The sequence below is a fragment of the Ictalurus furcatus genome, chromosome 1, assembly GCF_023375685.1.
Source record: "Ictalurus furcatus strain D&B chromosome 1, Billie_1.0, whole genome shotgun sequence".
Classification (NCBI taxonomy): Eukaryota; Metazoa; Chordata; class Actinopteri; order Siluriformes; family Ictaluridae; genus Ictalurus; species Ictalurus furcatus.
In genome coordinates this window covers 34,996,234-35,022,689 of record NC_071255.1, presented here as the reverse complement: position 1 = coordinate 35,022,689, position 26,456 = coordinate 34,996,234, and the positions used below count along the sequence as shown (strand labels likewise).

The window sequence follows — 26,456 nt, the reverse complement described above, 5'->3', positions numbered from 1 at the left end:
TTCATGCCATTTGCATTTCTTTATCTTTCTCTGATTTGATTGGTTCGTGTTCTTCTTGTCCCTGTATTGTGATTCCTTATTTATCTGAATCCGATTTAAAATAAATGATACATTTCTTATATTGTTTATGGTGCGTAATTGTTCTGCGTAATAATGACTATTTGTCCTTTGGGTGATTTTGAGAAGGAAATGAAATATCTCGTGGTATCAGCTTATTATTGTTTCTATTCTGAAGAAACGAAAATCTCCTTTGTGTCTCCTTTGCTTGTCTGTAAGAAGCTCCGACCTTCAGTTTTCCTCCTCAAGGTTAAACGGAAATTCCTCGGCGGAAATGGAGAAGGAAATGTCCCCGTGTGTCCCGCGTGCTGTTCTAACGCGGTGTTTAATTATTAGAATCATTATTGTTTTTTCCTCCTCCCCTGCAGATCTTCTCCCCGCTTTAAACGGCGACCTGAAGACGATGACTTTCCTGCAGGAGGTCGTGGATATTTTGCTGGCGTACATCGTGGAGTCTTTCGACAGGTCGACTAAAGTGATTGATTTTCATTACCCCAACGAACTGCTGCAGAGGAACAACTGGGAGCTGTCGGATGAACCCGAAACCCTGGATGATATTCTGATCAGCTGCCGCGCCACGCTCAAATACGCCATCAAAACAGGTACCAAATGCGGGGTGGTGGTGGAGAGGATCACGTGACCATGTGGGTTCACACCGGTGTAGAATGTTTTACTTTAAGCTATTATTCATGCTCGTTTTTATGATGGAACTGGAGTAAATATTGGCTGAAGGAACCGTGATTAGTAAGAGTTGGATGGATGATGCATTTATTAATTTGGTAATTAAACACCGTTGCACTGTTGGTGGTGTTTAAATTAGCTAGGCTTGTTTGGAGTTCATTAGGTCATCTTTTAAATGGCACTTTATTGATTTATGGGGGTTATAACATCTCCACATCACCTTCACTTTTCCTCTGGGTTCTCTGGTTTCTTCCCAAGACCAAGAACTAATGGATTAGCGACTCTAAATTTCCTCATAGTGTTGTGAATGAGTGTGTGTGTGTGTGTGTGTGTGTGTGTGTCTTGGGTCTTGCTTCCCATCCAGGATGTATTCCCATCTCACACCCAGTGCTCCCAGTATAAGCTCCAGATCCACCATGAAATGGAGTGTGTGAGTGTGATGCTGAATCCTGATTGGTCAGCTTCTCACTATAGTAACTGGCAGCCAATCAAATGTGTTTTAACAAGCTAAGGTTTTAGATTTAGCTTGATGAGTGTCAAAACCCACAAAACCTACAAATGGAGCAATGCGTTATGGGTGTCGTGTCATTTAAAGCCATAATAGTCACTGCAATGCAGTGTGGGATTTCTTGAGCGCACTGGATATTTATTCTCCACCGTACAATCAGACACGACTGCACTTTCTTGTGTCCATAAATGAAGACACATAAGACGCGCTATTCAGTTAGGACAAAGACATACGACACTTATGAGCTGCTCTTACAGTCATTTAGTCGTCATTTTGTTATTTTCAGCTCTCTGAGAGCTTTGCCCTTTATAGAGTTTTATGGGTGTGGCTAAATGTAAATCAGCTGTGTCGTGAGCATGCTTGGTCATTTTAATCCGATTACCATTTATCAACATACAGTACGTGAGTACGAAGAAAATCAGCTACGGTTTTGTAAATCTGGTGGGAAATTGTAAACAGTAAAAAAAAAACAACAACATTTACTGTACATACAACTTCAGGCCTGTTGACATTGAAAAGCTGCAGTGTGACCTTCAGGAACTTCATTCTAGCACCAGTAGAAATCCAGCGCTCAGTGAAACCTCACACGGTAGATTAAAAAAAAAAAAAAAAAAAAAAAAAGGATGAAGAAATCACCCATATGTGAAGGATTCCATAATTTCATTTTATTCTCATTCATCTGGTTATTTCAAGCTCACCCCAGGTACTTCAACCAGCTCTCCACTGGATTAGACATGGTCGGCCTCGCCGCTGACTGGCTCACGTCCACCGCCAACACCAACATGTGAGTTCCTAACAAAAAAAAAAAAACAGACCTTCTCTCAGATCTAAACTGAAAGGAATGGAAATGATAAAAGGCATGGACCCTGAACATCCTCCATCACTCCCTTATCACCAGTATTCAGGATAAGAAAATTCAAATGAAATGAAATGAAATGCAGTTTCATTGACGCTAATCAAAATGGTAATATAGTGAGAGCTGTAGATGTGACGGATCCTTTCTTAAAGAAGAAGGAAGAGGAAGGGATTTTATACTTCAGAGATTCTACAAAATTGATTGTTTTTTTTTTTGTTCAGTAGCAGTTGTATAACATAGTTGAATTCTGGATTCTGATTGGCTAAAAGTGTTAAGTGTAAGTTTCTATAACAGTAGCTCTGACAGCAGTGCAGCTGCAAATCATGGGGTTTATATTAATGCGCTTGGTCTAACGTTATCCGTTCTATAGTAACACATCATTTGAAGCTAATAATAAGCAGATTTTAAAAAATGTGCTGTAAAGTAAAATAAAATAAAAACATATCATCACTGATATAAGCTAGGCGATTTGCTCTAGATGTTACAAACAATAGAACTAAGATGTTAATAATTTTTTTAAAGCATTTTTTTTATGTGAACAACCTCATGTAAAACAAACAAACAAACAAAAAAAAGAATTGATCTACATATAGTAATTAATAATAAAGGGCAGCTTGTGGTGGTCACCATAAAACCTTGTATATTACATTTACGTTGATTCATTTAGCGGACGCTTTTATCCAAAGCGACTTACAAATGAGAGAATACAAGCAAAGCGATATATCAAGCAGAGAACAATGCAAGTAGTGCTACTGTACAAGATCTTTAATTGAGTTCCAGAAGAAGCAAAGTGCGCAGAGTCGAGGTGTAAGTGCAATTTTTAATTGTTTTAAAAAAAATGTATGGGTTGGTTAGGTGTTCACGGAAGAGTTGTTTTTTTGAAGATGGTGAGAGATTCCGCGGTCCGGATTGATATTGGAAGTTCATTCCACCACTGAGGAACAGTTAGTTTGAATGTTCTTGAAAGGGATCTTGAGCCACGTTGAGTAGGCACTACTAAGCATCGGTTGTTGATTGATCGCAGATTGCTTGAGGGAACGTAAGAATTCAGGAGAGAGTTGAGGTAGGAGGTGCTGTTCCAGACAAGGTCTTGTACGTGAGCATCAAGGCCTTGAATTTGATACGGGCGGATACAGGAAGCCAGTGGAGGGAGATGGAGAGGGGTGTGACGTGGGTTCTCTTGGGCTGGTTGAAGACGAGGCGTACTGCTGCATTCTGAATCATTTGAAGGGGTTTGATGGAGCTGTCCGGGAGGCCCATGTATATACAACACAACTTATTAATACTGTATGTAATTACACCATTCATCATGTTACTAAGTCATGGCTATGGGTTAATTACGTTGTTCCCACAACTTAAAAAAACCTAATTGCTGCACATTAATACGTCCTTGCCCTGTATGATGATGATTATTATTATTATTATTATTAAGTAGAGATGTCACCCTTGGTGCTCTGTACACGCCATTCCAGTGCACCGTTCCTTACCGGGTCATGTGATATGATGTACAGGTTTACTTATGAGGTGGCTCCTGTGTTTGTCCTGCTGGAATACGTCACGCTGAAGAAGATGAGAGAGATCATTGGTTGGGAAGATGGCCGTGGAGATGGCATCTTCTCACCAGGTAAGATAAACCCTGCTCTTTGACTGATATTGATATACAGTACATAGTAGTCGTGTGTAGCTGTCGATAAAGCAGCTTTAACATTTGTATTTCGATTGAAAACATTAAGCAGAGAACCTTACAGAAGTGCTTTGTAGTCTGCATCAGAAACATATCCTCATGGTATTACAATTAGGTCAGAGTCTAAGAATATAATCAAGCTAAAACTCTGCTAGAGAGGAGTACGTGCCATGAGCCAGTACAGGAAGCAAAGACATAACGTTTCTTTGTTTCTTTTAGTGCTGGAACAAGAGGTTAGTCTTCTTTCTTAAGCTGTATTTACATTGTATGTATTTTGGCCATATTTTACTGGATAATTCTTTGGACGTGAGTTCGGTTGAAATCGGTTAGAATGCTCTAGAAAGCATAATATAGGGTTGCAACAGAATGGATTTGCCTTATTGCTGGGAGATCACAAGAATCCTGACGATGCCACAGCCGTCAGTGGCCGGCAGTCGAGGGAGCAAAAATGGCCATGCTCTCCGGGTGGGAGTGAGCCAAGTGTGTTCCACTGCCCTGTGATGCAGCATGAGCAGCAATTTGAACACACGTGGTTGGCTGGCTTCATGTGTCTCAGGTGAATCATATGATAGTCTTCTCAATTCCCAGCTGGTAGCTGTCGTCTGTTGTATAGCTAGCTGTTGAGTGGGGATTGGCAGGTGACTGGTTAAGAAAAGCATAATGTCACATGCTCACCAGTGGAAAGTTCCACCAACAGGAGTATGGCATAGGATGACGCCAAACATGGATTGTGGCTTGGGGCAGTAGTGGCTTGGCAGTTACAGCTCGGAAGGTCCGGGGTTCAAGCCCCAGCACTGCCAAGCTGACACTGTTGGGCCCTTAAGCAAGGCCCTTAACCCTCTCTGCTCCAGGGGCGCTGTATCATGGCTGACCCTGTGCTCTGACCCCAACTTCCGGACATGCTGGGATATGTGAAGAAATGTGCTATAGTGTATATGTGATCAATAAAGTCTCATTATCATTATCATTAATCTCACGGGACAGCTACAAATACGGTAGTGGCGATGGCGGAACATAAACAAAACATGCTAATGTACAGGAAGAATAACCTCAAGCTCACTTTGAAGCTTGTTTACTGCTGGTTGATGAAGTAAGCAGAATGCAGTCATTTTTTTCATTGGTCTGTCATTAGAGGATCTTTATGGTATAATCTGGCATGGAGAAAGCACATCATCACAGAGGCTGTTGTAGATTTCAGCCACGATTCCATCAGGATCATCTCATACAGTCCAAGACCAGCTTTAGCTTGAAGACACCCAGTGACTCAGCTGTTCGTTACACCTCCTGGCTTTTAGGACGGAAGGTTCTTAATGTACCTCTCATTGCACCTCGATGGCTGTGGACAAGCCATGGTCGAGTCGAATTATGTCTAGGCTTGAAGGGAGCTCAAGTTTAAACAACATTAACTTGTCGTAATGTAATGGAGGGCACTGCAGTCATTTGTACAGGCAAACAGAAGATCTTCTTAGCCCCAGTCCAGCTTGTGGACACTAATGTAATGCAAATAACATTTCACGCTCTGTTTCCTTAATCACTGCAGTGCTACAGGACCTCATTAATATGTAAGACTCACTCTTAGTATGACAAACATAAACCGTGGAGAATCAGGCCAAAGAAAGGTATTACAGTTGTAGCAGTCATGTATCTAAAATGCATCGTCCTCCTGCAGGTGGCGCCATTTCCAACATGTACGCCATGTTGCTGGCCCGCTACAAGATGTTTCCTGAAGTCAAAGAGAAAGGGATGTCATCAGTGCCCAAGCTGGTGGCCTTCACGTCCGAGCATGTACGGTCATTTTTATTTTTTCTTCATGTCTTTGCATTGTGTTTTTTCTTTATTATGAGCATCATATCACGGTACAACAATGTCAGCTTACAACAAGGTGCAGCTGCTGAATTTTATCTTTGCCTTTTTTTTTTTTTTTTTTTAAATTACATGCACTTTGCTGATGCTTTTCACACCTGTGTAATTGAAGATAGTTCTGTTTTGAGTAATGGCCTCAGTAAACAGACCCAGGCCACTTTAGCAACACTCTCTTTATTAGTACTGTTGTGAAATGCCACAGCCAAAGTTAGTCCTGACCTTCAGTCTAGCAGATAAGTGCACTAGCTGCCATTTCATTCGCAGCATTTGGCTAAGACTGTTATTTACAGACAGTGTTTCAATAAGAGACCAAATATATTTGTTGCCTTGAAAACACAATGCTCGAAAGCACAGGTGTCAAGCCCATTTTAGGCTACATTACACTTCGCCGAACGCTCATCAAACGCCTTGCTGATGAGAGAGATCAGAGGAGGATAACCAGCCGGGAAGGCTATAGTAACTCCAAACTCGGTTTACTTCAACTCTGCTACGTAGCTAACTCACTAATTTAATCTTTTTAATCAGTTGCCTTTGCAAATCGATAGATTTTTACCATGATATATTCTTTCAAAATTAAACACACTGCTTTCTATACTTACCTCAGAACAGAAGTAGGAACTGGTCCATGTTCTTGGAATCGTCGGAAGAAGTGTTGTTCTGTAACTGCAGATCATTTGCTCATCAGTAGCTGAGTTTATGGCTCTGAGTTTAATACTCTGTTTCCCCTATTCTATTCATTATTCTATTCACTATTATATTCTAGTCTTTTCTACACGTTCTATAGTTTCTTTCTTGCATCATTCGATTCTATACTTTTGCTCTTTCATCATTCTATTCCCATTCTATTCTGTACATTCTTTCTTTCATCATTCTATTCTATTCGTTTTGATTCTGCTCTATTCTTTTCTATTCTATTCTGTGCCATACATTCTTTCTTTCATCATTCTATTCTGTATTTTTTCCCTTTCAACAGTCTATTCTGTTCTGTTCTATTTTATTCCATTCTATTCTTTTCCTATTATATTCTGTTCTATTCTTTTCTATTCTATTCTGTTCTATTCTATTCTATACATTCTTTCTTTCATCATTCTATTCTGTATTTTTGCCCTTTCATCATTCTATTCTGTTCTGTTCTATTTTATTCCATTCTATTCTTTTCTATTCTATTCCGTTCTATTCTTTTCTGTTCTGTTCTATTCTTTTCTATTCTGTTCTATTCTATTCTATACATTCTTTCTTTCATCATTCTATTTTGTACTTTCTTTCTACTGTCATTCTATTCTATTCTATCATTTGTCATTCTATTCTATATATTCTATATATTCTTTCATCTTTCTATTCCATTCTGTTCTATAATTCCTGTTTTATCATCATTCTATTCTATACTTTTATTTATTTTGTTATTCTGTTCTATTTTATTCTATTCTGTTTTGTATTGTTCTATTCTCTCTTTTGTCTTTCTTTCTTTCTTTTTGTGTCCATCACTGTCTATCATTTGTATCGATCATTTCTTTTCATTTTTCTCTGTGCCTACTTATTTTCCAAAAGAGATAAGTTAACAGCATCAGATTTTTAGCTGGCTATTAAAGAACTGCGGATGATTAGCACGTTTTGTCACTAACTGAGTCCATGGCCCTGAGTTTATTAGAGCTCTATAGCTCTGGGATAACAGACAAGCTCTTTCTTTCAAATCTTTCAACGCAGTTGCAAAATAGAGATTCTAATTTCATTCGGTTCACTTGGTAATTCCATTCATTTCTTTTCTTGATCTAGTCCTGGCCCACAGGCTGTATGTTTCATTCCACTGCTCAAAACTGTTGTAGCATTTGAATCTTTCTAACCTTTGACTGAAATACTCTGTTCTTCATTTCAGAGTCATTTCTCGATCAAGAAGGGAGCTGCAGCTCTTGGAATAGGAACAGAGAGCGTGATTTGTATCAAAGCCGATGAGCGGTGAGTCTGGATATTCCATAGTGCTGTTTTTTTGTGCATGGCTGGAGAATTGAGGAATACACTTACGCATGGCTTAATGACAATCACACATGGCTCCAGCGGTAAAATAGTGCTTTTGTCTCTGACAGGGGAAAGCTGATCCCTTCTGACCTGGAGCGGAGGATAGTGGAGGCCAAGCAGAAGGTAATGAAAGTCTGACGCACACACGCACACACACACACACATACATAGACACACATTAAGTATTAAGTCTGCTTCATCAGTCTGCACTTCGTCTAACCTTTACAGCTGAAGTGCACTGAACACTGAACAACTGACGTAATCTCCTGATCTGATACACGCATTAATGTTCAGTTCGGTTCAGTTCAGGATCATTTGTGTAGCACGTTTCACAATGGACATTGTCACAAAGCAGCTTTATAGAAATATATCAATTTCAGATCTAAATTTTAAATTGATAAATTTATCCTTCATGAGCAAGCCAGAGGCGACGGTGGTGAGGAAAAACTCCCTGAGATGATATGAGGAAGAAACCTTGAGAGGAACCAGACTCAGAAGGGAACGCGTCCTCATCTGGGTGACACCGGATAGTGCGACTATAAATAAATCCCTTCTATAACTGTCTGCTACAAGATAGAACAAAAAGTGCGGCTGTGAAATCAGGAAACTCAGCACAGTCTCAACATGGAGTCATGAACTGTCCACCCATGGATGGAGACCCGAGCGCGGTCTGCTTGTGGCAGTTGCGGTACCAAACCCGTCACCACAACCGCAGTCCCAAGACACTGCATCAAAACTGCCCGCATCAATTGCACTCCAATGCCACCTTCACGGCTTCCAAGTGTGTCCCCAGGCTGTCCACGTGGGGCCGTCCTCAGCACCAGTGACTGGCCTCCAGGTGAGGAGAACTCCAGAAGCAGGGCACCAGGACGGTCCAGGCCAGCCCGGAGAGCAGAACGGGTCAGGCACACTGCTACCCCAGGAGCAACAGGTGCAGAGCTTGTGATTGTGACGATTAGACGTTGGAATCATCCAAATTCTTGGCAGGCGTTGGTGTCATCTGGAATCTTCGTAGAGGCTGGTTCTGAACTGGAGCTGGCACATTCACTGATTAGGAACAGGAAACAAAAGGAGAAGGATGTTCATTGCATTTCAGGCAGAGATGACCATGTGCATTTGTTATCGTTTTATCAGAGATGACTGGAGTACAAGGTTATGAGAGGCGTTATGTGAATGCATGGCTAAAGAAATGTGTTTTTAATCTGGATTTCAACTGAGCAAGTGTGTCTGAACCCCAAACATTATCAGGAAGGCTAGTCCAGAGTTTAGGAGCTAAGTGTGAAAAAGCTCAACCAAATGTGACTTTCTTTCTTTCTTCGTTTCTTTATCACTTTCTTGGTTTGTGTCTTCTTCTTTCTCGGTTTCTTTCTTTCTATTATATTCTGCTCCCTTTTTCTATGCTATGATATTACTAGTTTATGATAATTGTATTATATTCTCTTCTATGGAATTAAATTATTTTCTGTTCTCCTCCTCATTATATTCAATTTTATTTTATTCTATTACCTTTTGTTCATCATTCTATTATATTCTCTTTTTAATACATTTTTTTTTATTACTCACTGCATTTTTGTTCATGTTTTTGTTTATTTATTTGTGTTGTTTGTTTGTTATATTTAATTCTTTCTTTCTTTCTCAGGGTTATGTACCATTCTTTGTGAGTGCTACAGCTGGGACGACAGTGTACGGAGCATTTGATCCTCTGATCGCCATCTCGGACATCTGTAAGAAGTATAACGTTTGGATGCATGTGGATGTGAGTACAAAGTTATTCAGTTGCTGTTGAAGTGACTGTGTGCTGATGTGGTGACTGTGTGCTGATGTGGTGACTGTGTGATGATGTGGTGACTGTGTGATGATGTGGTGACTGTGTGCTGATATGGTGACTGTGATGGTGTGGAGACTGGGTGCTGATGTAGTGACTGTGCTGATGAGGTGACGGTGTGCTGATGTAGTTACTGGGTGCTGATGTGGTGACTGTGTGCTGATGTAGTGACTGTGTGCTGATGTAGTCACTGTGTGCTGATGTGGTGACTGTGTGCTGATGTAGTCACTGTGTGCTGATGTGGTGACTGTGTGCTGATGTAGTCACTGTGTGCTGATGAGGTGACGGTGTGCTGATGTAGTGACTGGGTGCTGATGTGGTGACTGTGTGCTGATGTAGTCACTGTGTGCTGATGAGGTGACGGTGTGCTGATGTAGTTACTGGGTGCTGATGTGGTGACTGGGTGCTGATGTGGTGACTGTGTGCTGATGTAGTCACTGTGTGCTGATGTGGTGACTGTGTGCTGATGAGGTGACGGTGTGCTGATGTAGTGACTGGGTGCTGATGTGGTGACTGTGTGCTGATGTAGTGACTGTGTGCTGATGTGGTGACTGTGTGCTGATGTGGTGACTGGGTGCTGATGTGGTGACTGTGTGCTGATGTAGTGACTGTGTGCTGATGTAGTCACTGTGTGCTGATGTGGTGACTGTGTGCTGATGTAGTCACTGTGTGCTGATGTGGTGACTGTGTGCTGATGTAGTCACTGTGTGCTGATGAGGTGACGGTGTGCTGATGTAGTGACTGGGTGCTGATGTGGTGACTGTGTGCTGATGTAGTCACTGTGTGCTGATGAGGTGACGGTGTGCTGATGTAGTTACTGGGTGCTGATGTGGTGACTGGGTGCTGATGTGGTGACTGTGTGCTGATGTAGTCACTGTGTGCTGATGTGGTGACTGTGTGCTGATGAGGTGACGGTGTGCTGATGTAGTGACTGGGTGCTGATGTGGTGACTGTGTGCTGATGTAGTGACTGTGTGCTGATGTGGTGACTGTGTGCTGATGTAGTGACTGGGTGCTGATGTGGTGACTGTGTGCTGATGTAGTCACTGTGTGCTGATGTGGTGACTGTGTGCTGATGTAGTCACTGTGTGCTGATGAGGTGACGGTGTGCTGATGTAGTGACTGGGTGCTGATGTGGTGACTGGGTGCTGATGTGGTGACTGTGTGCTGATGTAGTGACTGTGTGCTGATGTAGTCACTGTGTGCTGATGTAGTGACTGTGTGCTGATGCGGTGACTGTGTGCTGCTGTAGTGACTGCGTGCTGATGTAGTGACTGCGTGCTGATGTGGTCACTGTGTGCTGATGTGGTGACTGTGTGCTAATGTAGTCACTGTGTGCTGATGTGGTGACTGTGTGCTGATGTAGTGACTGTGTGCTGATGTAGTGACTGTGTGCTGATGTGGTGACTGTGTGCTGATGTGGTGACTGTGTGCTGATGCGGTGACTGTGTGCTGATGCGGTGACTGTGTGCTGATATGGTGACTGTGTGCTGATATGGTGACTGTGTGCTGATGCGGTGACTGTGTGCTGATGCGGTGACTGTGTGCTGATGCGGTGACTGTGTGCTGATGCGGTGACTGTGTGCTGATATGGTGACTGTGTGCTGATGCGGTGACTGTGTGCTGATGCGGTGACTGTGTGCTGATATGGTGACTGTGTGCTGATGTGGTGACTGTGTGCTGATGTAGTGACTGTGTGCTGATGTAGTGACTGTGTGCTGATGTGGTGACTGTGTGCTGATGCGGTGACTGTGTGCTGATGCGGTGACTGTGTGCTGATATGGTGACTGTGTGCTGATGCGGTGACTGTGTGCTGATGCGGTGACTGTGTGCTGATGCGGTGACTGTGTGCTGATGTAGTTACTGGGTGCTGATGTGGTGACTGTGTGATGATGTGGTGACTGTGTGCTGATGTAGTTATTGGGTGCTGATGTGGTGACTGTGTGCTGATGTAGTGACTGTGTGCTGATGTAGTGACTGTGTGCTGATGCGGTGACTGTGTGCTGATGCGGTGACTGTGTGCTGATGTAGTTACTGGGTGCTGATGTGGTGACTGTGTGCTGATGCGGTGACTGTGTGCTGATATGGTGACTGTGTGCTGATGCGGTGACTGTGTGCTGATGTAGTGACTGTGTGCTGATGTGGTGACTGTGTGCTGATGCGGTGACTGTGTGCTGATATGGTGACTGTGTGCTGATGCGGTGACTGTGTGCTGATGCGGTGACTGTGTGCTGATGCGGTGACTGTGTGCTGATGTAGTTACTGGGTGCTGATGTGGTGACTGTGTGATGATGTGGTGACTGTGTGCTGATGTAGTTATTGGGTGCTGATGTGGTGACTGTGTGCTGATGTAGTGACTGTGTGCTGATGTGGTGACTGTGTGCTGATGCGGTGACTGTGTGCTGATGCGGTGACTGTGTGCTGATGTAGTTACTGGGTGCTGATGTGGTGACTGTGTGCTGATGTAGTGACTGTGTGCTGATGTAGTTATTGGGTGCTGATGCGGTGACTGTGTGCTGATGTAGTTACTGGGTGCTGATGTGGTGACTGTGTGATGATGTGGTGACTGTGTGCTGATGTAGTTATTGGGTGCTGATGTGGTGACTGTGTGCTGATGTAGTGAATGTGTGCTGATGTAGTGACTGTGCTGATGCAGTGACTGTGTGCTGATGTGGTGACTGTGTGCTGATGTAGTGACTGGGTGCTGATTTAGTGATTGTGTGCTGATGTAGTGACTGTGTGCTGATGCGGTGACTGTGTGCTGCTGCAGTGACTGGGTGCTGATGCGGTGACTGTGTGCTGATGCGGTGACTGTGTGCTGATGCGGTGACTGTGTGCTGATGCGGTGAATGTGTGCTGATGTAGTGACTGTGTGCTGATGTGGTGACTGTGTGCTGATGTAGTGACTGTGTGCTGATGTAGTGACTGTGTGCTGATGTGGTGACTGTGTGCTGATGTGGTGAATGTGTGCTGATGTGGTGAATGTGTGCTGATGTGGTGACTGTGTGCTGATGTGGTGACTGTGTGCTGATGTGGTGACTGTGTGCTGATGTGGTGACTGTGTGCTGATGTGGTGAATGTGTGCTGATGTGGTGAATGTGTGCTGATGTGGTGACTGTGTGCTGATGTAGTGACTGTGCTGATGTGGTGACTGTGTGCTGATGTAGTTACTAGGTGCTGATGTAGTGACTGTACTGATGTGGTGACTGTGTGCTGACATAGTGACTGTGTGCTGATGTAGTTACTGGGTGCTGATGTAGTGACTGTGTGCTGATGTAGTTACTGGGTGCTGATGTAGTGACTGTGTGCTGATGTAGTTACTAGGTGCTGATGTAGTGACTGTGTGCTGATGTAGTTACTGGGTGCTGATGTAGTGACTGTGTGCTGATGTAGTTACTAGGTGCTGATGTAGTGACTGTGTGCTGATGTAGTTACTGGGTGCTGATGTAGTGACTGTGTGCTGATGTAGTTACTGGGTGCTGATGTAGTGACTGTGTGCTGATGTAGTTACTGGGTGCTGATGTAGTGACTGTGTGCTGATGTAGTTACTAGGTGCTGATGTAGTGACTGTGCTGATGTAGTGACTGTGCTGATGTAGTGACTGTGTGCTCAAGTAGTGACTGTGCTGATGTAGTGACTGTGTGCTGATGTAGTTACTAGGTGCTGATGTAGTGACTGTGCTGATGTAGTGACTGTGCTGATGTAGTGACTGTGTGCTGAAGTAGTGACTGTGCTGATGTAGTGACTGTGTGCTGATGTAGTTACTAGGTGCTGATGTAGTGACTGTGCTGATGTAGTGACTGTGCTGATGTAGTGACTGTGTGCTGAAGTAGTGACTGTGCTGATGTGGTGACGGTGTGCTGATGTAGTTACTAGGTGCTGATGTAGTGACTGTGCTGATGTAGTGACTGTGCTGATGTAGTGACTGTGCTGATGTGGTGACTATGTGCTGAGGTGTTCACTCTATGACATGGTATCTTTGTGTTGAGTGTACATGTCATGTGCAGGCTTTGTGAAGTGCTCCATGTGAGCTGTCACTGCTGGCTCATCATCACTGCATCACTCTCTTTACCCTACCAAATACCTACATCCTGTTGCGTTCTCAGCTCCGCTGACTGTTAAACAGATTCACCGTCAGTCAGTTCTACAGTGGTAGCAGTTTTGAATCTTGGATTGCTGTGCATTGGCCTTGATGAAGCACACTCTTGGTAAAAAAAAAAAAAAAAAAAAAAAAAAAAAAGAGAACCAAAATACTTATCCATCTTTTGGTAAAAATAAAAGTTGAAAATTAATACATGAATAAAAGAACAAAGGGAAAAATAAACACAAACAAACAAATAAATAAATAAACACTTATATTGTTTCTGCTATGTAGTCTTTTATTGTCTTTTATCGCAGATTGGAACGCAAAATCTTTTAAAAAATAGCAATTTTCTGCTTCGAAGGCTTCAATATCATTTTTATCAATAGAAAAGAGTTTGAATTCTTGAATAGTTTGCTTTAACAGCTTGCTCTCGAGTGATAAACAATTCTTTAAAAGAATTCAAAATAAAATTGTATATATAATGTATTATAATCTCTCTTGCAGGAACGGACGGAAATCAAATGGAAGAAACATGATTTTCACGTCCGATAAATTATTCCTTCAACCATTCGGATATTGTGTTATGATCAAATGCTCGTTCTAAAAATAAATCATTTTCCCTACCACCAATCAAGTTGTTAATATAGCTTAACGTTTTTATATGAGGTGAAGTCAATGTTCTAAATGACTCACCTTGGAGGAATAATTTAATTTAATAGCTACCAATTACTAGCTATTACTCTTCGTGTGTGTGTGTGTGTGTGTGTGTGTGTTCTATACTCTTGAGACCAATGAGTATAATAACAATGGTTTATTGCTTCATTTTACTGGTGGGGCAGGGCTTTGTACCCTGTGGCCATTTCAGCAGTTGTCTCACACACACACACACACACACACACACACACACACTTTACATCAGCCAAGTGGTGGAATTGCTTCTATATGGGATTATTTCAAGGAGGAATAATTCTACTTTCAAGCATTAAACCCTTTCGTGCTCTTTTTATGGTCACTTTTCCTTTGTTATTTAGGGAAAATCCTTGGTTTAAGCATTTGATTTATTTATTTATTTATTTTTTGTCCCTACTTGATTTTTTTCGTAATCTTCAAATTCATTTCAAAATTTCAAAGAGTTACTTTTAATTTACAACCTCGACACTTACATTATTTTAAGAATCATCAAGATGTGGAGTTTTGACTATATATATATATATATATATATATATATATATATATATATATATTAGAATTCAAAATAAATTTTCATTTTTAATTGTTGAATTGTTTGTGTTGAACTTGCAAGGGATAAGATTTATTTATTTTTTTTTTTTAAATCAGAACCCTAAAATGTCAGATTTCTAAAATTCAGAACCCTAAATACCTAAAAAAAAAAAAAAAAAATTAACTCTAAAAAATTAAATCTCACAAATACAGATTTTCTATAAATTAAGTAGACGTTTGGTCGATCTCAACATTTAGCCAACACAGTCGTCTGCCACACTCACGCCATGACCTTGATGGGATTCCTAGATGATTTTTAGATTTTTAGTTTTAGGGTTATGATTTTTTACTGATATTTTAAAACTCAAAAAAAATTAAAAAAAATAAAAAAAAATAGGTAAACATGTAAATTTATTAAAGACAGTCCAGAAAGAAAGAAAGAAAAAAAAACATTTAATGTGATGTGTCTAAAATTTAAAATAAATGTTGAAATTCTTTCCTCAGCTTCCAAGCTGTAGTGCAGACAGACCTGGAAAAGTTATATTAGGAACATATTAATATTACATTGGGAAAATATATTGTGGAAACGTTCAGAAAAATCTTAATAAGTCCTGAAAATGAAGGGCAAGAATTGTTGGGGGGGGGGGGGGCAACATCATTCAACAAACAAATAAATAAATGAATCAATCCATTGATCCCCTCACAAATCAGCATGCGTTAGAGAACGTGTATAAGGGGATTAGTTTGTACTGAAACCGTCCTGAGCTGTGGACAGGTTGGCTAGTGCATGCTGTGACCTTCAGACAGAACATTTGGGAGTTGACTGTAGTGCCGTGTCAAGCAGTCTTGTTATCCGTGTGCTGGAGTGTGTTAACCTCCTGGGTTTTCCTCTGCAGGGCGCCTGGGGAGGGAGTCTGCTCATGTCCCGGAAACACAGATGGAAACTCAACGGCGTCGAGAGGTCAGCGCCGCAGATCAGACACTATAAATCATAAACTCATCTCTTCCATTCCCTATATACAACATGTCTAATTACACTATTTACCATTGACCCACACTTTTTTTCATATAGGTATAATGATTTATTTATTACGACGACACACACATATACCATCAAAGGTGGAAGAGTGTTACTGCATTTTATACCACAGCTCAGTGAACTGATTTCTTGAACTTTCAGTGGCATGGATAGTACTTCCAGTTGTAAGTGCCGGCTGTGGATCAGGTGGTAGAGCGGGTTGTCCACTAATCTTAGGGTTGGCGGTTTGATTCCCGGCCCACGTGACTCCACATGCCGACGTGTCCTTGGGCAAGACACTGAACTCATACCACCCCGATGACAAGCTAGCGCCTTGTATGGCAGCTCTGCTACCATTGGTGTGTGTGTGTGTGTGTGTGTGTGAATGAGAACCAGTGTAAGCCAGTGTAAAGCGCAAATGTAAACCAGTGTAACCAGTCTAAAGGGCTTTGTAGAACCTCTAAGCTTAAAAAAGCGCTATATAAGTGCAGACCATACAAAAATGTCATTGTTGAACAAATGAAAACATATAAACGTTGATATGCTGAAGATTTCTGTGAGGAGACGGTACCGTTTCGTACCGTTTCATGGAAGGAGTCTCCAGTGTCAGTGCTTTGTAACAGCTTGGTTGCGACTGCTGTGACGTAAGCGAGAACAGGACGTTCCATAATATTAAATGTTCCTGTGCGGGGATAAAATCGTGACGTGTCGTTGATTAATACGTTAGAAATTGTAATCGTTGGTAAATTGTAATCGCTGCGGTGCGAGAGGAATAAACGCTTCGGGACGCGCCGTTACAGGAAGACATATCGATAATAATAATAATAATACTCGGGCCTCAGGGAGAAATCTGGCTTGATTTGCTGTCAAATGATTGATGTTGAGTTTCTATCCTGCTGAGAAGTCTTTGCCTGCGGCCGTTCAGTGTGTTTAACCTCTGCGACTTTTGGGAGAACAAAAGCAGTGTGTAATTCAGCTCATGTGATAAGAAAACGTTTACTGTGAGCATGTGGAGTAAATGCAGCTGGACATGCAGGAATGGATTTAAACAAATTCTAACCTAAAATCCTTATCATATTATTCGTCTATATTAGGATTTTGCTGTATTTGTTGACATTAGGTTGTTTTGTCTACTAAACTCCACAGAATCATGGGTAATCCCACACTCTCTGTCCTACTCCTTATAATTTATTATCATTATCACTTTGCTTTCTAATATATATATATATATATATATATATATATATATAGCAAAAGATAACCATGTGTTGTATGATAATTCATTAAATTGATTTTCTTTCAATTCGATTTGCTTTAATTCATTACGTTTCTTTAGGGACCAATACAGTAATTAAAAGTATTGCAAAAGCGTCCAAAAAGATCAAAAAAAAAAAAAAAAAAAAGGGGAAAATCAACTGAAAAATGCTTGAAAATTCAACTCTGAAAATTTTGGAAAATAATATTGTGTCCATTAGGGTCCCCCCCCCCCCACCCCCCATTAGGCCCAGAGTAATATCATCATATTTTAAAAATGATATTTGATGTTACTTTTAAAAAATAAAATAAGATAAAATACCAAGCAGGAAATTAGAGTACAAGAATCATACTCACTTCAGTCAAGACTTTTGTTGGTAGATATATTTTTATATTTATATGGCCTTTGTCGCACTCTCATGAGCACTACATATATTATATCTGAAATGTTGAATCCTCGCAAATAGAAATTGATTAAAATGATCAATTAAAAGTTAAGTGAATCAAATTTAATTGCGTTGTATGAAGTTTGATTTACTTTAAAGGAAATCGAGTGGCACTGAGCCGACCTTCCTGATCCACAGCTGGAAAACACTTCCCTTGGTATGTTGCACTTTGCTCTTTCAGGGCGAACTCCATGACGTGGAACCCTCATAAGATGATGGCCGTGCCCCTGCAGTGCTCGGCTTTGCTCGTCAGAGAGGAGGTGAGGAGTGAGGTTCGGTGAAAAAAGAAATCATGACGACATCTCCGTATTGTCCGTCGTTAATGATTGTGTTTTATTTAGGTGGGTTATTTTGGGCTCTGTGTTGTTGCAGGGTTTGATGCAGAGCTGTAACCAGATGCAGGCGTGTTACCTGTTCCAGCAGGACAAACAATACGACCTGAGCTACGACACCGGAGACAAGGCGCTGCAGTGTGGACGCCACGTTGACATCTTCAAGCTCTGGCTCATGTGGCGAGCTAAGGTACACACGTACAGTGAGATTTAGCCAGGGAGAGAACTTCCTACACACATGTACAGTGTGTATATATATATATATATATATATATATATATATATATATATATATATATATATACGCTAATCAGTGTATAATTGGATTGATCGATGTTACAGGCTAACATGCTAATAGTTTAAGCTGCATACCTAATTTCCATAGAACATAGAAGTAAATCTTAATTCAGATGCTAGTGTGAATGTAACCTCTCATTAGCATAGTGGAACATGATTGGCTCTTGGAGCTGATGCAGCTCATTATGTCACAATATCACTGTGATATGTTCAACATTAATCATAGAGAACACTGCTGTGTAGAACCCTACAGCACCGTGCTTTATTATCAGAGAACCTGTTCAGGAAAAAAAAACCTTCCTTCCTTCCTTCTTTCTTTCTTTCTTTCTTTCTTTCTTTCTTTCTTTCTTTCTTTCTATTTATTTCTCATTTCATTTCTTTCTTTCTTTCTTTCTTTCTATTTATTTCTCATTTCTTTCTTTCTTTCTTTCTATTTATTTCTCATTTCATTTCTTTCTTTCTTTCTTTCTATTTATTTCTCATTTCTTTCTTTCTTTCTTTCTTTTTTCTTTCTTTCTTTCTTTCTATTTATTTCTCATTTCATTTCTTTCTTTCCTTCTTTTTTTCTTTCTTTCTTTCTTTCTTTCTTTCTTTCTTTCTTTCTATTTATTTCTCATTTCTTTCTTTCTTTCTTTCTTTCTTTTTCTTTCTTTCTTTCTTTCTTTCTTTATTTCTATTTATTTCTCATTTCATTTCTTTCTTTCTTTCTTTCTTTCTTTCTATTTATTTCTCATTTCATTTCTTTCTTTCTTTCTATTTATTCACTTCATTATTTCTCCTTATTTTTTCTTTATTTATTTCTATTTATTAATTTAATTCTTTCTCTTTATTCTTTCTTTCTTTCTATTTATTCATCATTTCATTTCATGTCTTTCTTTCTATTTTCTCATTTCTTTCTTTCTTTCCTTCATTCTTTCTATTCATTAATAATTTAATTCTTTCTCTTATTTCTTTCTTTCTTTCTTTCTATTTATTCATTTCATTTGTTCTCTTTATTCTTTCTTTCTATTTATCTCATTTATTTCTTTCTTTCTTTCTTTCTTTCTTTCTTTCTTTTTTCTCATTTCTTTCTTTCCTTCATTCTTTCTATTTATTAATAATTTAATTCTTTCTCTTTTTTCTTTCTTTCTTTCCTTCTTTCTTTCTAATTATCTGTTTGTTTCTCATTATTTTCTTTTACCTTTCTTTCTTTTTTTCTTTTCTAACTTCCTTCCTTCATTTATTTGTTTTTATTTCTGTATCTCTCTCTCTCTCTCTCTCTCTCTCTCTCTCTCTCTCTCTCTCTCCCCACAGGGCACTATTGGCTTCGAGGCTCAGATAGATAAATGTCTCGAGTTGTCTGAATATCTCTACAACAAGATAAAGGACAGAGAAGGCTACGAGATGGTGTTTGATGGAAAGGCAAGTTCTTCCATCTGATATTTTAATATTTATCATTTACTTTGCTGAGTCCCCCCCGTCCCCCGTCCCCCCCAACCCAAATTTCTCCTTTTTTTCTGCATGAAAAAAGCCCATGAAGCGCCCGGGGGAATGAGCAGCACTCGCAGCACTCGCAGCACTCGCAGCAGTATTTATATAAAGTCATTTAGTGTGTCAGTGCTGATTGTGAGCGCGTTCCCTTTCAGACAGCAGGGGAAGCAGGCCAGGCTAATCTAAATGGAAATGATGCTTGTTGGCAGCGTGGCCTCTTCACAGGAGCACGGCCTGCGTGAGGTTTATAACCCTGATAGAATCGGAGCAGGACGTGAGACACGAGAAAGGAAATGCAACGTTTTCATTTTAAATCGTGTTCTTATTTTTTTTTTTTTTCACGAAAGCCCTGAAGCTGACAGAGTGAATTCAGAGTTCAGAGATGCTGCATAAATAATAATGCCTGGTCAGCTGTGAGTCACAAGCCATGTTAAATAATAGAGCTTTGTGTGTGTGTGTGTGTGTGTGTGTGTGTGTGGACAGAGTAGTGTGTTATGGCTGCCTCTTACCGGTGCTGCCCTCTAGAGACACACAATAGGGCTGAGTGGCTATAATGGAGTTTAATGTCTCTCTATGAGGTACCTGCTCCATAACACACACACACACACACACACACACACACACACACACACTCCCCCATCCTGAACAGCCCGCCTTATTGTCTGTGCATGAATTGGTCTTTTGATTGAACAGATTACACGGCAGCTCCAAAACTGACAGCGACAATTATTCTCATTACGAGGCAGCCAGTGAGTGGCGAGGCTAATCACGCCACCTCAGCCTCCACACGTTTGCATCTCAATGAGCTTCATGCTTAATGGAGTGATGGATGTGGGTGTGTGTGTGTGTGTGTGTGTGTGGGTGTGTGTGTGTAGTTTTTATGGTCGAAATGATGAATTGGTCTTCATGTCATTGTTCTTGTTGTGTGTGTGTGTGTGTGTGTGTGTGTGTTCTTGCAGCCTCAACACACCAACGTGTGTTTCTGGTACCTCCCACCCGGCGTGCGCTACCTGGAAGACAAAGTGGAAAAGATGAAGCGTCTACACAAGGTGAGTTTAAAGGAGAAGTGGAATTAAAACGTTCAAGTCGAGGTCACGTCACTGGTTCAGATACTTAACAGGTCTCCAGTTTTGACTATGATGCTTTTAGGATTTATTCTTTATTATTATTATTATTATTATTATTATTATTATTATTATTATTATGCTTTAAGGTCCATGCGAGATTCTCGCTGTCGCGATATCTCAAGAAAGAGTGATTGACGGTTTGTAAAAATGAATGTAAAATTATGGTTGCAGCCAGTTCATTAGATTTGGGAATTGATTCATACAGGGTCAAGGTCACAGCAAGGTCAAGCGTCTGAAACAGTTTTTTTTCTGTAATAGCTTCCTTCCTGTTTGTCATGCAGAGATGTTACTTACTTACACGGTCACGTTCAGGAACTCGAGGCCCATTTTCTGGCTTGTCTGGGATTTTTGCCATTGGTCTGTCTGGCCGTCCATCTGTCAGTCTGTCAGTAGGGAAAAACCAGGAGCTAAATGTAGAACGTGTGTGGACTTAGTATGCTTGCTACAGCAACAAGGTGGCCAGATTACATTTCTGCGCTGATTTGAAGTGTATCTGAGGCATACAAATTAGTTCTAAGAAGGACTAGGCTTGTCGGCAGTGGACAGTGGAGTCGTCTCCGTCCGGTTCTTCTGAGTTTACGATATGATGTTTTTCTTTTATCGCCCCTGAACTGTGGAATAGTGTTCCACTGAATCTAAATCTAAATTAAAAAGGTACTTGATTAGATCGGCGTAGTGTGCCTTTTATCTTGCCGCACTGTGTATATGTAGGTAATTTATGAATGATTTTTAGAAGATAAGATGCTTTTATTGTCTCTGTTTGGAGCAAGCCAGCAGATGCCGTAAAGAGTAAGACAAAAGGTCTGAAATAAAAGAGACAAGTAAAAACTTATGGAAATGTCGGTAGAAGTAAAATACAGGTAAAAAAAAAAAAAATCACACAGATTTCTTAAGGTGACTTACATAATTATAAGTAAAGCACTTTCAGACTTGAACAGAAGGAGGAGAAGAAGAAGGAGAGAGGAAGAAGAGGAGTGGAAAAGGAAGAAGAAGAAGAAGGAGAGGAAGGAGAAGAAGAAGAAGAAGAGATGAAGAAGAAGAGAGGAAGAAGAAGGGGAAGAAGAAGAAAAGAGGAAGAAGAAGAGAGGAAGAAGAAAAGAGGAAGAAGAAGAAAAGAGGAAGAAGAAGAGAGGAAGAAGAAGAGAGGAAGAAGAAGGGGAAGAAGAAGAAGAAGAAGAAGAAGACAAGGAGAAGAAGAAGAGAGGAAGAAGAAGAACAGAGGAAGAAGAAGACAAGGAGAAGAAGAAGAGAGGAAGAAGAAGGGGAAGAAGATGAAGAAGACAAGGAGAAGAAGAAGAAGAAGAAGAAGACGACAGGAAGAAGAAGGGGAAGAACACAAGGAGAGGAAGAAGGAGAAGAAGGAGAAGAAGAAATAAACAAATTATTTATCATCACCATCATAGATCTTAATTATATAAAATATATAAAAATAAATCTAAATTAACAACAACAACAACAACAATAATATAAAATAACAATAACTATTGTTGTTGTTGTTATTATTATTATTATTATTATTATTATTATTATTATTATTATTATTATTATTATTAACCCTGAAGAAGGAGTAAGCGGTAGAAGATGGATGGATTATTATTATTATTATTATTATTATTATTATTATTATTAACCCTGAAGAAGGAGTAAGCGGTAGAAGATGGATGGATGGATTATTATTATTATTATTATTATTATTATTATTATTATTATTATTGCCCTGAAGTTATTCAACTATAACGGCACACCCTGAAGTGTTTATTCCTCTTAAACCACAGCAACTCGGCAACGATTACAGTATATAATTCATGACTTGCGTTACTATGCATTGTCTTTTACTTTATATGCATGATCTGTTTAAATGAATTGAACATGGAACCAAATGAACTCCAACCAGAAAACCTTTTCTGCATTATCACATCTATTCCCATTCATAAGTCGTACACTTGCTTTAAAAATGAAAAGAAAAAAAACCACAAATCTAATAGAATGGAAAATACAGTAACCCCGAGAGACGTGTAATGTGTTAGTGAGAGATATTTCTCTTCGATTTTATTCTGAGATCCTATAAATCTGCACAGCATTGTTTATTCTTTTCCTAGACAGAAGCGACAAGGTGACAGTGAGGAGCATTTTCTAATCTCTTCTTCAGAACCTCAGATCCGCTCCAGCCCAAGCTTTTTGTCATGTGGTTATGGTTTGTGATTTAACGAGATCATGTTCTCGCCGTAGCATAGCAGGCGCTTGTTAAACGGAAAGGCGATGTGATGACAAATGGACTCCGGGGGTTTTCAGAGTGCGACCCGAGTCACATAACAAAGACAAAAACCACCTACTCGCACTTTTTCTGCAGATGAGAAAAGTCCCAGAGTCACATTTCTGTCAGAAGCCTTTAAACAGATGCCACAAATGAAAAGTGACACGAGACATCCGTACAGAATAATTTACTTTCACCAGGGCATTGCTAGATTACCCCTGCACGTCTCTCTGCAGATACAGCGCCGCATGTCTGCTGCTAAATTTAGCCCCTCGCTCTTTCCTGTGCCAGACACAGCTGTCCTGAATCAACGCAATCGCCCTGTTCTCTGACGGATAGACCAGACAAGCCGTCAATAACTTCAGCCTCGAACCATCACCCATCCCCCATCACTGTCACGGCTCAAATGGAAAATAAGCACCACTTTAACTCACAAAGTCACTGCTTTGGCTGCAATCGTTCTTTAAAGATACAGATCTTTAAACTTTTAATAAACTTTCAAGCGGTGGGTTAGATTGGTCTGTCAGGTCTGGTGAACATGAGTGTGCCGAGGGTTTCCTGACTGCTTGCTGGCTGACACGGGGTTTGAGGATATTTCAGGTTTCGAGAAGAGGCATTGGTACTGAAATGACAGTTACATATATAATTGTACGATGTTTGCTAAATGGTAAATAAGTACTCGAATCTGATTGGTCATAACGTGTTGATTCAATTCCAATAACAGCGGCTCGGACAGTAGTGCTGTCAGTAGTGTTACCGTTTCCATAGTAACACCTTATTCACATGGACACATCGCATCTTCTGTAAGGAGATGTTTATTAACGATTATGGAAGGAGTCTCCAGTGTAACGTTACGCTTGGAGTTTACGCTTTGACGTTTCTCGGTAACATGACAAGCGGCTTTTTTTCTTTCCTTTTCTTTCTTTTTTTTTTTTTGCCTTATTAACTTCAAGAGAAAAACATAGAGGATGGTGAGGGAACAACTGTTTCTAGCTTATAACTAACTTGTCTCCTGGATGTTCCACAACATTAAATGTACTATTACTATTAAATTGTTGTGGTATAAGAGAAATAAAACACTTTAGTACAACTTGTTGAATATTTTCTGACACTGAGTGTTTAGTTCCTTCGTGTAAATCTTATGTAGCATTAACAACATGGTCAGTGATGTTTTTAAAAATATATATATTTTGTAATATTTGGAATGACGTCAACCACCGTCATCCAAGCAGACCGAGACATCTCTACTCACCTGCCAATCGTGTTACCTGCCGATTCAAAAAGCTCCGCCCTTTAACGGCTGACATTCAGCAGTCAAGCGTGGGTGGGGGTGTGGCTTTGACTGGAGAGTTACAAAACAGTTTCAGTAAAAACGTCCTACAAAACTCTTTACTATATGTTTAATTACGCTATTAGCATTCAGTAACTGGATATGTAGCTGACTTAATAGTTTGCATGGGCACAAAAAAAAATAAAATAAAATGTAAAATGTAAAATAAAATGTGTGTGTGTGCGGAGTTTGCGTGTTCTCTCCGTGCTGCGGGGGTTTCCTCCGGGTACTCCGGTTTCCTCCCCCAGTCCAAAGACATGCATGGTAGGCTGATCGGCGTGTCTAAAGTGTCCGTAGTGTATGAATGGGTGTGTGAGTGTGTGTGTGATTGTGCCATGCGATGGATTGGCACCCTGTCCAGGGTGTACCCCGCCTCGTGCCCGATGCTCTCTGGGATAGGCTCCAGGTTCCCCGTGACCCTGAAAAAGGATAAAGCGGTAGAAGATGGATGGATGGATGGATTTAAATGAAGTTCTTGTGGACTAGACAGTATTAAAAGCTCAGTCTTGAATGCTTCTACTCAAGATAAAAAAAACCCCAGGGCTTATGATTACTAATGCTCCATTCATACACAAATACACAGTCACCGTATAAAAAACTATGAAGTGTTACTATATGAAAGTAAATACAAGTCTCACAACTTGCTCTGTCTGTACTATACAGCTTCTTGAGGACAGCGGGATTAGTCGCACAGAACAAACAAAATCTTATGTCTTAAAGGGACAGTACACATTTTAACTGTTCCAGACTTAAGCACCTGCATAAAAACCCACGTCTGAATCTGTGCTGCGTTCCCTATGTAAATATCGAGGTCATTTTTTTACATTAAGTCATCGACTCGTAGTCTAAATCAGCAGCTAAATCAGTAGCTAAACACCACCACTACCTGCTATTCACCTTAATTTTTTATTTTATTTTAAATGGACTTTGGTGGTCCTGATGATTGAGAAACTCTTGACTCGGCGTTAAATGCTTTTTCCTCAGGTCGCTCCTACGATCAAAGCTCGGATGATGGAGTACGGCACGACCATGGTGAGCTACCAGCCGCAGGGAGACAAAGTCAACTTCTTCCGCATGGTCATCTCCAACCCGGCCGCCACCTTCGAGGACATCGACTTCCTCATCGAAGAGATCGAGCGACTCGGACAGGACCTGTAACGCTTACGACATCTCGATGTACAAAATATTTGTTGTGAATGTACGGTAATTTTATTGCTTACCCCACCCCCCACCCCCCACCCCCCTTCTTCAAAGTCTAATATAGGTGAATATATTTAACGTCAAAAAGTCCGTATTTAAGTATCGTAGCACCACGTGTCGTGGACGTCTTGGTCCGAAGCCCTGTAGAAGTGTTCATGTCCGCTCCTGTCTATGTCAGCGTAAGCTTTACATGTGTGGTGTGAGCGTGAAGAATTATTTGCTTCAATCCTGTGCAATAGGGCATCATTTATAGCGGAACAGATATTCTAAGTGCCAGTCATCACTATAGATGTATAAGAAGGAAGGAGATTTATTTAAATGGATGTATGAGAGAGAGAGAGAGAGAGAGAGAGAGAGAGAGAGAGAGAGAGAGAGAGAGCACTTTGGCTTACCTCAGTATTGCCTTTATAATCACAGGCAGCATTTGAGTGTTGATAAGTAGAGAATACAGTAGAAATGTAGTGTTTCATTCCTGCTGGAGAACAACTCTTGGGTTAATATTAAACCTAGCACAGGACATAAAGAAGCTTTATCTAGAATGGTTTTAGAGTAAAAGGCTTTTATCCAGAGAAAAAAAAAGAGTAAGCGGAGGAAGATCTGAAGCAGGCTGAACCAAAAGGTCTTAACTAGAGCGGTAATAATGACGAAGCGGAACTTTGAGAGAATCATTTATTCTGACCGGCATAAAGCGTTTACTCCAGACTGAATGGATGAATGAATGAATGAATGAATGAATAACCCCCATCTGAATAGTACTTTACTGGTGTAACTATTTATTAGACAGGCTGAGCATATCATTGCAACGCAGCAGCTAATGTTTGGATTTAAATTCTAAAATCCGAGTTTTTTCAGCTAGAAATCAATTTTATGCCTGGTCTTAGTGCAAAATCGGTTTTGGACTATTTGGCGCGACCGCCTTACAAGTTACAACCACAAG

The 26,456-nt window shown here is 40.5% G+C and overlaps 1 protein-coding gene across 1 annotated transcript in view; it reads left to right on the top strand.

Moving 5' to 3' along the window:
• The window catches only part of gad2 (glutamate decarboxylase 2), a 27,584-nt gene extending 1,876 nt beyond the window's left edge, over positions 1-25,708 (top strand). The window contains exons 4-16 of the mRNA XM_053625060.1: positions 426-659; positions 1,940-2,030; positions 3,614-3,726; positions 5,456-5,571; positions 7,523-7,602; positions 7,731-7,785; positions 9,302-9,418; positions 15,688-15,752; positions 17,691-17,769; positions 17,882-18,031; positions 19,432-19,539; positions 20,568-20,657; positions 25,304-25,708. Of these exons, the coding sequence (XP_053481035.1) occupies positions 426-659; positions 1,940-2,030; positions 3,614-3,726; positions 5,456-5,571; positions 7,523-7,602; positions 7,731-7,785; positions 9,302-9,418; positions 15,688-15,752; positions 17,691-17,769; positions 17,882-18,031; positions 19,432-19,539; positions 20,568-20,657; positions 25,304-25,477 (1,472 nt within the window). The 3' untranslated portion in view covers positions 25,478-25,708. The remainder of the gene's footprint in view (positions 1-425; positions 660-1,939; positions 2,031-3,613; positions 3,727-5,455; positions 5,572-7,522; positions 7,603-7,730; positions 7,786-9,301; positions 9,419-15,687; positions 15,753-17,690; positions 17,770-17,881; positions 18,032-19,431; positions 19,540-20,567; positions 20,658-25,303) is intronic.
• The last annotated feature ends 748 nt before the right edge of the window (positions 25,709-26,456 follow it).